The sequence below is a fragment of the Scyliorhinus torazame genome, chromosome 3 (assembly GCF_047496885.1).
Source record: "Scyliorhinus torazame isolate Kashiwa2021f chromosome 3, sScyTor2.1, whole genome shotgun sequence".
Taxonomy (NCBI): Eukaryota; Metazoa; Chordata; class Chondrichthyes; order Carcharhiniformes; family Scyliorhinidae; genus Scyliorhinus; species Scyliorhinus torazame.
In genome coordinates, this window is record NC_092709.1 from 16130455 (window position 1) to 16145352 (window position 14898).

The window sequence follows — 14898 nt, forward strand, 5'->3', positions numbered from 1 at the left end:
ATGCAATTATCACTGCTGAACATGACATACCTTGAAATCGCAAATGTACTGGAAAAATAGCTGAACAAAATGCCCTCAGAACTCATGTGAACTGCGGTTTGGTGCATTCATATTTTTCCTAACCTTCAGTGACATTTATTTAGTTATGTGCAAGCTGCGAGTAATGATTGTAATTCATGTGATGGCTTGGGTAACCGTTTATTAATGATTTCACGCTGTTATGACAGCAATGCAAAATCACTTGCACATCAATTAAACCACGCATTTACCAAGAAATCCCCTTGTAAGCTGAATGTTTTTTTTTAAATCTTTTGCTGCGTGCCGACAATGACGATTTATGTCAAGTGACGAGATTCTCTTCAAGAAGCGCTTTCGGAGCCGCATTGACAACAATGTGCATTTATATAGCGCCTTTAATAGAAAAAGAAACAGACATAAAATAACCATAGACATAGAATTTATAGTGCAAAAGGATGTATAGTACAGCGAGTCTGCACCAGCTCTTGGAAGGAGCAAGGGCCCACGCCTCCACTCTATCCCCTTAACCCAGTAACCCCAACTAACCTTTTTGGACACTAAGGGCAATTTAGCATGGTCAATCCACTTAACCTGCACATCTTTCGGGACTTGCGGGAGGAAACTGGAGCACCCGGAGGAAACCCACATAGACACGGGGAGAACGTGCAGACTCCGCACAGACACTGACCCAAGCAGGGAATCGATCCTGGGACCCTGGAGCTGTGAAGCAACCGTGCTAACCACTGTGCTACCGTGCTGCCCCGAGGTACATCATGAAAGTGCTATCACACAAAATTTGACAGCAAATCACATAAGGAGACATTAAGCTGTGAGTGGAGAGGTGACAGCACATTCAAGGACTTTGGAGAAGAATGGGGAGTTGAAGTGCGTGGGGGCAATAGTTTTCTCGAACCCGAGGTTTGTTTTTTTGAGGAGATCAGTGGCGACGGCAGATTTGAAGGAAAAGTGGTCAGTGTCTGTGGAGGGAGAATGGGTGACCAGCTGAGATGTGTCCAGGAAGCGGAGTTGGGTGTTGTTTTTTTTTGTTGTTGCGAAGAGCGTGGAGGAACCGGGAGATGGCTCTCATGGGCAAGCTGAGCTTGAACAACGCACAAAGGGAGACAGGCGAGAAATTATAGAGGAGGATGCGAGCTCAGGGCTTCGGGCAACGGGGAAAGGCTGGCCTGGTATGTTCGGGCAGGGTTTTTCAAACTGCGGATCGCAACCTCTTGGTGTGTCGCGGGCGGGTGTCGGGAGGGCCGTGGCACGATTGGTCACAGCATTCCTGATTATGGGAAAAGCGGCCAGTGGCCGTGACTGGCTTTTAAATAGAGAATACTGGTTGCGACCTGCTTTTAAATAGAACAAGGCAGATTTCCAGCCAGAAGTGGTGAAAGGGAGCATTTCATGTTACCTCGCCTGTATGTCACTCACCTGTACATCCGTGCTTTTGCCGCAAAATCACGGAGGAGAGATTCCCTTATTTTCTAGCTACGAACAAGCAAGGCAACAGGACTGTGAAGAACTAAAGATGGATCTTTTTAAAGAGCGAGAAATCTGAACTCTGGAACAATGCAGTGTAAAGATGATGGGCGGGATTCTCCGTCCGCTGACTGCAGAATCGGGAAACGCAATTTGCCGGAGAATCGGTTTTGACGGCAAAATCGTGGGGGGTGCCGGTTTCACGGCAAATCGCAATCCTTCGATGCCGTGACAGCAGCACCAATGCGTTTCCCTCAGCACATACAGTAAACACCGTTTGCATATCATTAGCGGGCCTGACCCGGTATTCACCGGGGCCTCCGTGATTCTTCGCCTCCACTGGGGCAAATTCCCAACGGCGAGATTCGCTTGTGCTTTTAAAAATTGGGAAACAGGCGCCATGGCTGACGAGGGAGAGAGTGGGGGTACGGAGAGTGTCCAACATTGCCATAGTTTGCTGACAGTTGAGTCGCTAGCCGGGGAGCTTCTGCCAGGGGCGTAGCAGGGGGGTTGGCCAAGAAGTGGGCTGTGGTGTGGTGTGGACGGGCACGGAATACCATTGCTGCAGCCTGCAAGGCAGCCATGCAGCTGCGCATGCCACTGACTGCCCGATGTGAACAGGTCGTATTGGTATCCTCCTAGGCCATCCTCCTCGGTGCCCTATCGTCCAGCTGACCCATCAGTGGGATGGGCGTGCTCCAGCACAACCAATGCAATCGTGTTGGCTGGGATGAGTGTGTGTGGGGGGAGTGAAGTGTGTTTGTGCGGCTGCAGCTTGTCAGCCTCCGACTGTTAATCACGGGCCCGGCGAATCCCGCACCGTTTCTCATTGGAATCGAATCCACGTGGCGCCGGTAATAGCCCCTCAACAGTCGCTGAGTCGCTCCAGATGCGGTGCCACCTTTGCTGTCGTGGAAGTCTGCGACTCCTGCTTCGGAGTCAACACTCAATCTCAGGAATGTAGAATTCTGCTGGATTTCTGAAGCTATGGCTTTGTTTATTGTGCCAATACAAATCAGGATGCAAAGCCCACCAGAATGAGGGAAAACCTAACTGACTTCACTTTTGCCAATCTACCTGTTGCAGATGCATCATGTCGGTATTAATGGCAATGATCACTGCTCAGTCTTTATGGAAACAAAACCCCCTCTTCACACCAGAGGATACTTTACTAATGTGGTAGTCTGTGTTAGAAGGATTACGGTATCTGGTAATGCCGGAATACCATTGGTGGAGAATGTACTTGTTCCCATTGGTTAAGCCTGTATGTTAGCTCCGCCCTGCAAGTCGGGGTATAAGAGCCCATGCCGCCCCAGCAGCTTTCTTCTGTACATGCGCTGCTGGGGAAAACATCGAGCGTATTAATGCCTTCAATTGTCTCCAACCTCGCTTCTGGAGTTATTGATCGTGAATCAACTATCTATCATGTTTTTTGGCACTACCACTGTGCTAAATGGGATCGATTCAGAATAGATCTAGCAGCTCAAAACTGAGCATCTGTGAGATAATATTCTTGGCCATCAACAGCAGAATTTAATCACCATCTGGAAGCCTATTGTAGCCACCTGGGTTGGCCACTTCCCGACTTAAAATGGAGGTTCTCAAAGAATGCAGGGAAATTCAGCCAAGCCAGGAAAAACTAGCAAGTGCAAAGTCTCCCGTGTATTAGAACTTTCAGAAACCCAGACAGTACTGAAACTCACAGCCATCTGCATAGTAATGAGCGATCCCCGTGAACAATTGAAACATTTAAGGTGAATAAGGCCAAGCCAGACTCCTCGGCGCCAGCAGCAGCCAAGACAAAGGAAGGCCAATGGACACTCAGGAACCGCCCAGCGATCAGGGAATGGCTCCAGTATTGGAGAAATTGATCCAAGTGATCGGAACGTGGCCCAATCACTTGGAACCAGATACGGGGTCCGCCCCGAACGGCGCGAAGCCCCTGGGGACTATAAAGTAGAGTCCCCAAGTTCAATTTGTCCTTCTTGGCAGGGTCACTCAGCAGCTCGAACCAACCCTTGACAGTGACCTGCCTAGCTGCCGCATCAACCAAGTAAGTCTCCAGTCAACGCACGCTACGAGATAGGCGCTCCTGGCTACCAGTATATACCAGCTTTGAATCCTGCAGACTCAGAATCGAACGAAAGGCCATTTGTTTCCCTGACCTGGTGGGCCAATTCCAAAGCTAAGTATAGGCCTTTAGTGTTAGAGATAGTCTAGTAAGTAGAGTTTTATGCATGAGTAGTGATTGACTGTGTATAATAAATGTGTTTTGATTTGAAACTTACTAACTGGTGTATTGAGTTATTGATCAGCACTTGAACTTGAACCTCGTGGCGGTAGCATAAAGATACCTGGCGACTCTAGAGCAAAGGTTATAGAAACAGAGCAAATTAAGTCAATGGCCTGGCATGTCCCTCCATTCTACCATTGTGATTAATCCTGGTTCAGTGAGGAATGCAGCAGAGCATGGCATGAGGAGGCAGCGCAGCTTCAATACGGGATTATATGCACATTAAACACTGGAAGCGGCCTGTAATAGAGCAAAGTGGTTCCACAACCGATGGATCAGGTCAAAGCTCTGAGGCCCTGCCTCATTCGGTCACAAATGGTGGTAGGCAATTAACAGTGGAAGGAGGCTCCACAAACATCAGTGATTGGCAAAACCCAACACACCAGTGTTTAACTGAAATAAAGGGAATTACAATGAAATGAGGACAGAGTTTGCTAAAGTGAACTGGGCGGATAGAGTGGTAGGAAATACAGTAAACAGGCAGAGCCAGACATTAAGGAGGATATTCAAGACTCTCAGCAGAAATGTATCCCAGTAAGGAGGAAAGATTCTAAGGGGGATAAAACAATCATCGCTGACCAAGGAAGTTAAGGAAAGTATCAAGTTGAAAGAAAAAGAATATAAAGAGGCAAACGTCAGTGATAGCCCCGAAGATTGGGACATATTCTGAATCCATCCAAAGGAGAACTAAAAATATGTGGGCAGCATGGTAGCACAAGTGGATAGCACTGTTGCTTCACAGCGTCAGCGTCCCAGGTTCGATTCCCCGCTGGGTCACTATCTGTGCGGAGTCTGCACGTTCTCCCTGTGTCTGTGTGGGTTTCCTCCGGGTGCTCCAATTTCCTCTCTCAGTCCAAAGACGGTTAGGTGGATTGGCCATGCTAAATTTCCCTTAGTGTCCAAAAAGGTTAGGAGAGGTTATTGGGTTACAGGGATAGGGTGGAAGTGAGGGCGCTTAAGTGGGTCGGTGTTGACTCGATGGGCCGAATGGCCTCCTTCTGCACTGTATGTTCTATGTGTGTTAGATGAAGGGAAGTACTGGCAAATGAGTGCTTAAAACCCTCAAAACCTCAAAGGCATTTGAAGACTAAGTATGGCAAGTTTGAGGACAAACCCCTTGAGTTTTTCAAGGGATCCAGGGAGAACTTAAATTGTCAGTTGAAGTCCTTGGCAGAAATGGAACATTGAATGACAAAGCTAGTGAGATTATGAGGCCGAAGCACGCTCACCTATCGCATTAAAGGGAAGCAGAAATGGTGTGCCGTGAAGGTAGGCCGTCGTGGGTCGCGAACTTTGGCCGGTGTGAGTTGCGAAAGTTGGCTGGTTAGCAAAAATGCATCCTGGGGAAAAAAAAAGTTTGGAAAACACTGTGCTCGGGGAAGGACAGGAAGTGGCAGGGGCAGCTAAGTGGATGGTTTCAATCTTGGTGACAAAGAATTTTGCGAGTTCCTGACACCTGTTGTTGAAGGTGCAGGTGGAGGATGGGAGGGAGAAGGGTTTAAAAGGATCTTTGCACTCTGGGGTGATTCTAGAATCATGGGCAGTTTTGGCAAGGTTAGCCTGTCAACTGCATATTGATATGGTTCATATCTGAAATTTAAAACGTCCATGCTGTCCCCAATTCTTTAAGCTTCTACAAAGGTTCTTTAATTGGTTTTGTTTTTGACAAAGATGCTTCACAACATGAGGAATTCTGGTAGTGTTTGAAATGCTTGTGAATGAAGCTCTCTGCACCAGTATGAATAATGCAAAACTTGCACTGTAATCCTGCATTGCTAACTCCATTACACACAGGAGGTGGGTCTTAATCCATGTAGATTTACAGAACTATCATATCAAATGGTCATCAGTTTACTTTTAATTAATGATCGCTTGTTACAAACAGAAAATGAGCCAAGGTATATAATCAGCATTCTGCACATATTATAGCATAATGTTTATGTTACTAGGCTGGTAATCCTCATGCCTGGACTAATGAACTGGAGATACGAGTTCAAATCCAACTACAGCAGCTGGGGAATTTAAAACTCAAGTTAATTAAATGAATCCGGATTTTAAAAAGCTATTATCAGTAATGGTGACCATGAAACTATCGGATTGTCGTAACAACCCATCTGGTTCACTAATGCCCTACAGGGAAGGAAATCGACTGTCCTTTTCCCGTCTAGCCAACACGTGATTCCTGATCCACAGCAATGTGGTTTATTTTCAACAGAATCGCAAATGGCCCAGTAAGCCACCCAGTCCACCATTAACATCTGGGGATGTGCCAAAATTGGGAGACTTTTTTCCTTACGCAACTGAATTATGCCTTTCGGCCAACATTCTAGACTCCTCCGTCATCACCTCTGGGTATGTATTTTCCCACTGGATGACAGACCCTCAGAGATGGTGACACAGTGATATATAGTTGGGAGTGCTTGGCTCTGGGAGTCCTCGACACTGAAGCTGGACCCCACGAAGTGTCAAGGCATCAGGTGAATCATGGGAAAATAAACTGACTGAGGGAAAAACCTACTTGATAGCACCTTTACAAATCTATCTGCCGCAAATACATCTGTCTAGTTTTGGCAAGAGTGGCCATTGCACAGTCCTTGTAGAGACAAAGTCCTGATTTTATACTGTGGATACTGTCCACCTTGTATTGTGTGGCACCGCCGCTGTTATTCAATGCAATCAATTCAAAACAGACACCACAGTTCACAACTGTGTACCCATGAGGTTCTCTGAGCTATCAGCAGCAGCAGAATCGCATCCCATCACAATTTGTAAGCTCATGGCCCTTATTCCACCATTACCATAAAGTCAGAGAGCGAACACTTGTCCAATGAGTCTGGAATAGCACCGCCCGTCTTGGCTCCCTCCTGAGTTCTCTAGCATCACGGAATCCAGTCTTCAGCCAATTTGATTTACTTCACTTGATATCAAGGAACAGCTGAGCCCATCAGCTGCAACAAAGGCTCTGGGCTCTGTCCCTGCTGTAGCAGTGAAGATCTGAATATGAGAACTAATCATACCTCTGGTCAAGCTGGAGCTCCAAAACTGGCAACCACCCAATAAGTGGAAGGTTGGCAGGTATGCCTTGTCCACAAAAGTCAGGACAAATCCAAAAGAGATGAGCTAACCATCTCCCACCAGCACTCAAAGGCATTACCATCATTGAATCAACATCCTGGGGTATTGTTACTGACCACAAACTGAACTGGAGAAGTTCGAGAATTCATAGTATTTACAGTGCAGAAGGAGGCCATTCGGCCCATTGAGTCTGCACCGGCTCTTGGAAAGAGCACCCTACCCAAGGTCAACACCGCCACTCTATCCCCATAACCCAGTAACCCCACCCAACACCAAGGGCAATTTTGGACACGAAGGGCAATTTATCATGGCCAATCCACCTAACCTGCACATCTTTGGACTGTGGGAGGAAACTGGAGCACCCGGAGGAAACCCACGCACACACGGGGAGGATGTGCAGACTCCGCACAGACAGTGACCCAAGCCGGAATCGAACCTGGGACCCTGGAGCTGTGAAGCAATTGTGCTAACCACTATGCTACCGTGCTGCCCATGAGATGATTGACAGTACCTAAATACTGTGGTTATAAGAGCCGGTCAGATTTCTGCACTGAGTAACTCATTTCCTGACTCGCCAAAACCTGCCCATCATCGACAAGGCACATGTCAGGAGGGGGATGAAACACTTTCTTTCTCCAAGATGAGTGCAGCTCCAACAATAGTTGGGCGGCATGATGGAACAGTGGTTAGCACCGCTGCCTCACAGCTCCAGGGACCAGGGTTCAATTCCGGTCATGGGTGACTGTCTGTATGGAGTTTACACGTTCTCCCCGTGTCAGCGCGGTTTTCCTCCGGGTGCTCCAGTTTCCTCTCATAGTCCAAAGACCGTGCAGGTTAGGTGGATTGGCCATGATAAACTGCCCCTTAGTGCCCAAAAGGTTAGGTGGGGTTACTGGGTTATGGGATAGGGTGGAGACGAGAGCTTAAGTAGGGTGCTCTTTCCAAGGACCGGTGCAGACTCGATGGGCCGAATGGCCTCCTTTTGGACTGTAAATTCTATGATTCTATGATAGTCAATAAGCTCAATACCATCCATGCAAAAGCAGCCCAAAAGATTGGCACTCCATTCACCATCTTAAATAGCTCCCTCCATCCTTGGCACACTGTGGCAGCGGTGTATACCATCTACAAGATGCACACCGCAGCAACTGGCTGAGGATTCTTTAATAGCATTTCCCAAATCGTTACCACCGAGAAGGACAAATGCAGGAGGCATTTAACTCCATGTCACACACCACCTTGACTTGGAAATATCTTGCCATTCCTTCATCACCATTGGGTCAAAATACCAGACTTGGGTGCTTTCTGTTATGTTCATAGTTGACTACTTTAAAGTCACTGAATGGAAAGCACTTAACTCTGTTTGATGTGTTCCAGGAGCTGTCAATCAAAGCTTGATGGTTGTAAACATTGCGGTTAGTTTCATAGCAGACCACTTCAAAGTTACTCCAAGATGAATGGAACAATACTGACAGCTGAGGGGGGGGGGCATAGAAGCTGTCAAACATAGCCTAGCAAACACAATATCAAAACAAATGAATGAATGGCTTGCTGAAGCTGGACCCCACGAAGTGTCAAGGCATCAGGTCAATCATGGGCAAATAAACTGACTGAGGGAGAAGCCTACTTGATGACACCTTTACAAATCTATCTGTCACAAATACATCTGTCAAAGATCTGAGGGGGTTTAAACACAGCTGACTGTTTTACTCTTTCCCGGAATTGACAGGCGCTGCTTCCTGTGCCTGAGTCAGCAGGTGGATTGCCCAGGTGAGTGTTAAAGCAGTGATGTTTGCACTTCCTCTGTCTGGACTGCTCTCTAGCTTCCAGACAGTAGTCTCTCTTCTGGAGGTCTCTGCAGGGGGGTGGGGGTCTCTGTGGGGGAGTTTCCTTATTTAGGGGGTCTGTGGAGGTCTCTTTAATCAGTGGGTTATTGTGGGGGTCTCTTCATTTAGTGGGTCTCTGGGGGATCTCCTTATTAAGGGGGTCTCTATGGAGGATCTCTTTATTTAGGGGGTCTGGGGGGGGGATTTCTTTATTTAGGGGGTCTCTGGGAGTGTCTAATTAATTAGGGGGTCTCTGGTGGGGGTGAGAGGTGGGTTAACTCCATACTGTGTGGTGATCTAGAAATTCCCGGGGGGGGGGGGGGGGGGGGGGCAGCCGTGGGACCTTGCTATTGGGCAGGCTGCTCAAAATGGCGGCCCGATAAATCCAGAGTATTTCCAGCATTTTCTGTTTTCTTTCAACCCCAAGGTATGGAGTGTTTCGCTGATTAACCATTGTACAGTGCCTCGGTCTGTTGAAACATCCCATCTTGCATTGTAATTACGTATCTCTACACTGATCCAAACACAATCTGGGAAACAAAATGCTTTTAAGTAGGCTTTTTTCTGACACAAAATTCTTAACGTGACACATGTCCCAGTCCCTTCCATGAAAAATGGCCAAAGTGTTCTGAACCGTGACAATACCATATATTACCACAACAGATTGAGCTGTAAACACCTGACTGCTTCCAGCCTTTTAATCATTAGTTATTCGATAAAACCATTAATTACCATGATAACCCTCATCAAGACCATGGGGAATCACTCATTGACCTCCCCATGGAGGCTTGTGGAATACCAGTTCCCATGGTAATGGGTGGTGATCCACCCAGCAGGATCTCGTTACCGAGCCCTTTAAATCCCATCCCAGACCTGGATCGGGTATCTGTTCATTCTGGGCTGGGACACTGTTAAACGCCGCTCGTGAGGCTTTGCTTTTGAGTTTAGAATAAATCGGTTTACTCCTTCATCTTCGTGTCTCCTGGATTACTACAACTGACATGTTAATTTGTGTCAGATGGCAATTAGCAATATCTTTAACCATTTTTCTCCCCAACAAGCACACTTTCAACCTCTAGACAATAAACCACGAAGCATCATGTTCAGTGTACATCTCATAATAAAATGACCAATGCAACAGGGGATTGGGGATGATTTTAAGGACACATGTGATTAGGTGGTTACTGACTGTTGAATTACATGTCCAGACAACTGACAGGCTACCAACAGAGAAATTAAATGAGGTCATCAACAGCGCAACGTGCATTTATATAGCACCTTTAATGTAGTAACATGTTACAAGATGCTTCGCAGGAGCGTTAGCAATCAAGTTTTGACACTGGCCTACACAATGGGCTATTAAGACAGGTGGCCAAAAGCATGGTCAAACAGCTAGCTCCTAAGGCGCTTCTTAGTTGCAACACAAGGAGGTTTAAGGAGCTTCAGCTGAAGGCATGGCTGCCTGTAAGAACCTCCAAAGGACCCCCGGGGACGACCCGATTGATCTTCCCATGGGTCTTGTGGAATACGAACTCCCCTTGCTGAAGAGCGGAGGCCCAACAGCAAGGGTCGTTAATTCCCCAAAATAAAAACTGGCCCAGAAGGAAGCCGGCATCTTCGGATTATTCCGGCTGGGACTAGGGAGTGCTATCCACCACTGTACTATCTTTTTGTGAGTAGAAAATGAACGCCTGGAATGCGGGACAAGAGGGAAATTTCCTAGACTATCACAGAAAATCTGGGCCATTTGGTCATCCCGGGTCAGAGTCGGGGAAGGCGACAGCTGCAGTTTCAGGTTGAAATCCATGGGGTCCGTACAGTTTTGTTAGCAGCCACCACAACCCTACTCCTGCACCGCCGCCCCGCCCCCACCTCCCCCACCACCACCACAGCCCTGTCAGCACAACCCACCCAGCATATATGTCGAAGTGACCCTCGTTTTGTCCTCCACAACCTGCTCATCATGGTGATGTGAAGAATAGGAATTGGTATGAGTTACATAGACATAGACATAGAACATACAGTGCAGAAGGAGGCCATGTGGCCCATCGAGTCTGCACCGACCCACTTAAGCCCTCACTTCCACCCTAACCCCCTAACCCAATAACCCCTCCTAAACATTTGTGGACACTAAGGGCAATTTATCATGGCCAATCCATTTAACCTGCACATCTTTGGACTGTGGGAGGAAACCGGAGCACCCGGAGGAAACCCACGCAGACACGGGGAGAACATGCAGACTCTGCACAGACAGTGACCCAGCGGGGAATCGTACCTGGGACCCTGGTGCTGTGAAGCCACAGTGCTAACCACTGTGCTGCCCAAAGCTGGGATAGCAGCAGTGGGAGTCTTGGATGAATTGAAGTTTAATTAGTGTGGAAAGCCAAACAGATCATTGAGATGGTCAAATATGCAATGCAAATATGTCATTGGTTGAGTGCAGCACAAAATTAAATGAAAATGATTCCATCCAGGCAACAATCCCAATGCAATCTGGCACCTGCTCCTGATCTATGTGCAATAACAAAACACCGAGAATATGCTGTTGCAGATCTTACGAGGTTGTACCTTGTCCCAGAGCTCCACACGGATATGACAGTAACAATTAACTAAGCAAAATTGATATTATGGTCTTCCGTTTTAAGAAGGGCAGGTTCAGAAGAATGCAATCACAGTCTTCAGGAACATGAAGGAAACCTTTTTTACGCAAAGGTTTAAAAAAAAAAGCTTTATTGTCGCAAGTAGGCTTACATTAACACTGCAATGAAGTTACTGGGAAAAGCCCTGAGTCGCCACACTCTGGCGCCCGGTTCGAGAGAGAATTCAGAATGTTCAATTCACCTAACAGCACATCTTTCGGAACCTTTGGGAGGAAACCGGAGCACCGGAGAAAACCCACGCAGACACGGGGAGAACGTGCAGACTCCACACAGACAGTGACCCAGCGGGGAATCAAACCTGTAACCCTGGCGCTGTGAATCAACAGTGCTAACCATTGTGCTACCGTGCCACCCAAAGGGTAGTGGGAATCTGGAATTCGCTGCCCGAGTTGGTGGTGGAGGCAGAGACCCTAAACTCTTTTAAAAGGTACCTGGATCTGCACCTTAAGTGCACTAAACTACAGGGCTATGGACCGGGTGCAGGAAGGTGGGATTAGAAAGGGCACCCCTGACATGGGCAAGATGGGCCGAACGGCCTCCTTCTGTGCTGTAACTTTTCTATGATTAACGAATGGAACTTCAGCTTTCAGAATTAACTTTGCAAAGATGCTGAAGAATTGGACAGCACAAATGGAACCGTGTGCCTGAGTATCACCCACCTGAATCTTTCACAGTGTTTCTACTCGGCACAGTTTGCCCAGGTAGCTCCCAGACCTGTGAAAGGCACAGGTGGGTCGATATTTTCTACAGTGAGAAGTCTCACAACACCAGGTTAAAGTCCAACAGGTTTGTTTTGAATCACTAGCTTTCGGAGCGCTGCTCCTTCCTCAAGCTCCGCACAGTCCCTTTGGCGCCAGCTGGCACAGCGCCAACCCCTCCGGCGCCGGCCTAGTGCCCAGAAGTGCGCAGAATTCCACAACTTCCAGTTGGCCTGACGCTGGAGTGGTTCACGCCATTCTTGGCGCCGGTGTCGGGCCAATTCGCCGATTGCGGTGAATTCAGTCCCCTCTGTTTGAAGAAGTGCTTCCTGAAATGAAATGAAATGAAAATCGCTTATTGTCACAAGTAGGCTTCAATGAAGTTACTGTGAAAAGCCCCTAGTCGCCACACTCTGGCGCCTTTTCGGGGAGGCTGTTACGGGAATTGAACCGTGCTGCTGGCCTGCCTTGGTCTGCTTTCAAAGCCAGCGATTTAGCCCAGTGTGCTTCCTGACCCATCTCCTGAATGTCTAACTCTAACCTTAAGACTTTGCCACCTTGGCCTGGACTCCCTCATGAAAGAAAAGAGTTTCTCTCTATCTTATCTATCTTCTAACATCTCCTGGTTTCCCATGAAAGATCATCGACCCAAAATGTCAATGGTTCCTCCCTCCCTAGTAACCTGACCTTCTGAGTATTTCCACCAGTCGCACCTTTTACTTCGGACTTTGAGCGTCCACAATTATCTTGCTTTTGTTCTCTGCTTAGCGAAGGGTTCATATCTGGTTAAAATTACCTGCAACAGGTTTGCATTAACAGCTGAACAGCATGACACACCTGATAGAGATGCATGACTTTTGCTAGGCCCCATCTATTAAGAAGCCAATCATTAGATTTTTATAGTTGGCTGAGAAATGTGAAATTGTGGACAATAAATCTGGCGGCTCATTATTACACAGTGACGCAGCCTACACAAAGCACTGACTTCATTTAAAATTTTCATTTCATTTCATTTACATTGCTCCAAATGGTCTCGTCCCTCAGGAGCGAACAGAGAGATTTGAGCACATTCTGAAGAAAATCCAAATGACGAATAAGCAAGTGTTTTGGATGTGGCAAATAGTCATTACAGTTGGACTGTTTGCCGGGAGCTGACAAGAATTGGCTGACGAAGCCATGTGCTAATTAAGCTACCTTTTGCGAGGGGGATCATTTGCTTTGATGTGGCCTCCAATAAGTGACAAGGTGCTGAGCTCCTTTCTGGTTTACAGGCCAAATGCGTTTAAACTCGTGGCGGACGTAAATAATTAGCTGCCAATTAAATTATTGGTCGGCGCAAACGTTTAAGCTCCTAAAAGGCTATTGGCAATGAAAAGCGACTGGACACTGACACAGAATTGCTTTTTATTACAATACCCCAACAGGTTTAATAATCTTTTGAATTCTATTCGAGTCTTTCAAATATGCATGAGGTCCAAGTGAATGGCGCAGCCAATAAACTATAAACTGCGAGGGTCAGAGAGCCTGGCTCCTTCTAAATTGTGAGACTTGGTTTTCAATAGAACCTTTGAGCCATTGGGAGGAACTAACTCAAGATGCTGAAGCAATACCTTGCACAGGTCATTCATGATCCATTTTGGAGGGCAGAATTTTACTGTCCCCACGACCACCAGCGGGATCTTAAGGCCCCTCCAAAGTTAATGGATCTCTGAAAGACCTACTGCACTTTCTGCACCCCCCCCCCCCCTCCCTCCACCGTGTGCGTTCGGTTTTTTGAAGTTTTGACATCGCCCCACCAATAATTTCAAATCTTGTGCCAGTTGAGCCTTTCTCTGTGGTGGGTCTCTGCTTTGAATTACCAGAGTCAGATTGAGGACAAGCAGGCACATGGGAACCACTCGCGTTCCCCTCCAAGTAACGTACAATCCCGAATATTACACCACCGCTGCTTCATTGACGTAGAGTCAAAATCCAACAACTTCCTGCCAAGCAGCACTGTGGATGTACCTATACCGGTCGCTCAACACCCCCTTATCATGAGCGATTAGGGATGGGAAATTAATGCCGGCCTAGGCATCATTGCTCATACATCCCAAAAATTAATTTTTATTTGAAGTCTGAAGGCGTAATTTTCGAATACCAATAGGACAAAGTTAGTGAAACAATACTCACGCACGGCGTTTCATACTTCTGAGAACTTCAGGGGTTGTACCTGCTTTTGAAGTGAGGGTGGGGAGGGTGTCAGCAACCTGCTTACCTCCAATTTAAGGCCTGTCAAGCTTCTTAATGTGATGGGGAGGCCCAGAAAGAGATTTTCAAAGCGAAGACAGGGAAATGCGAATGGTCTGGCACACAAGGCTCAGCAGCTAGGGCCATTGCCGTGAACCATAATGTGGTGTGGCTGATTAATTGAACTCATGCAAACTAGGGTAATGCAAAAAGAGCACATTCGGTCACTTCCGATTGACCATTCTGCCACTTGTATGTACCATGATGCAGCTGGCCCTCTGATCTCTGACCTCCTGCCTACTTAATTCTGCAAAGCAATGGCAAGGCTGTCATCTTCCTTTGAGCATTGCAACCTAGCGCTGGTGCCGGTCTCCTTGCAGCGTCTGCTGCCACTAACTTGCGCTGAACTTACCTCAGCCCCAATTATGGGCGGGATAATCCGGCCATGTGGTATCGGAAAAGCAGCTCACTGCAGTGCAGCATGGCCATTTAAAGCCAGGAGACCCCATTCCCGGGATCTACCCAGCTCGCAATGCCGCGCAAGATTCAACGCAAGCTCGCGAGACGTTGCGAGGTGAATCCCGCCCACAACATTTTTGGCTAATATGCATATTAGA

At 47.4% G+C, this 14898-nt stretch overlaps 1 protein-coding gene across 7 annotated transcripts in view; it reads right to left on the reverse strand.

The window, feature by feature from the left end:
* The window catches only part of ccser1 (coiled-coil serine-rich protein 1), a 1481149-nt gene that overhangs the window by 81830 nt on the left and 1384421 nt on the right, over positions 1-14898 (reverse strand). Inside the window, exon 10 of one of the 7 annotated variants that reach the window (XM_072495329.1) lies at positions 12112-12381. The exons of the other annotated variants lie outside the window; for them this stretch is intronic. Within the exon in view, the coding sequence (XP_072351430.1) occupies positions 12127-12381 (255 nt within the window). The 3' untranslated portion in view covers positions 12112-12126. Of the gene's footprint in view, positions 1-12111; positions 12382-14898 lie in introns of those variants that run through there. 7 annotated transcript variants of the gene reach the window in all.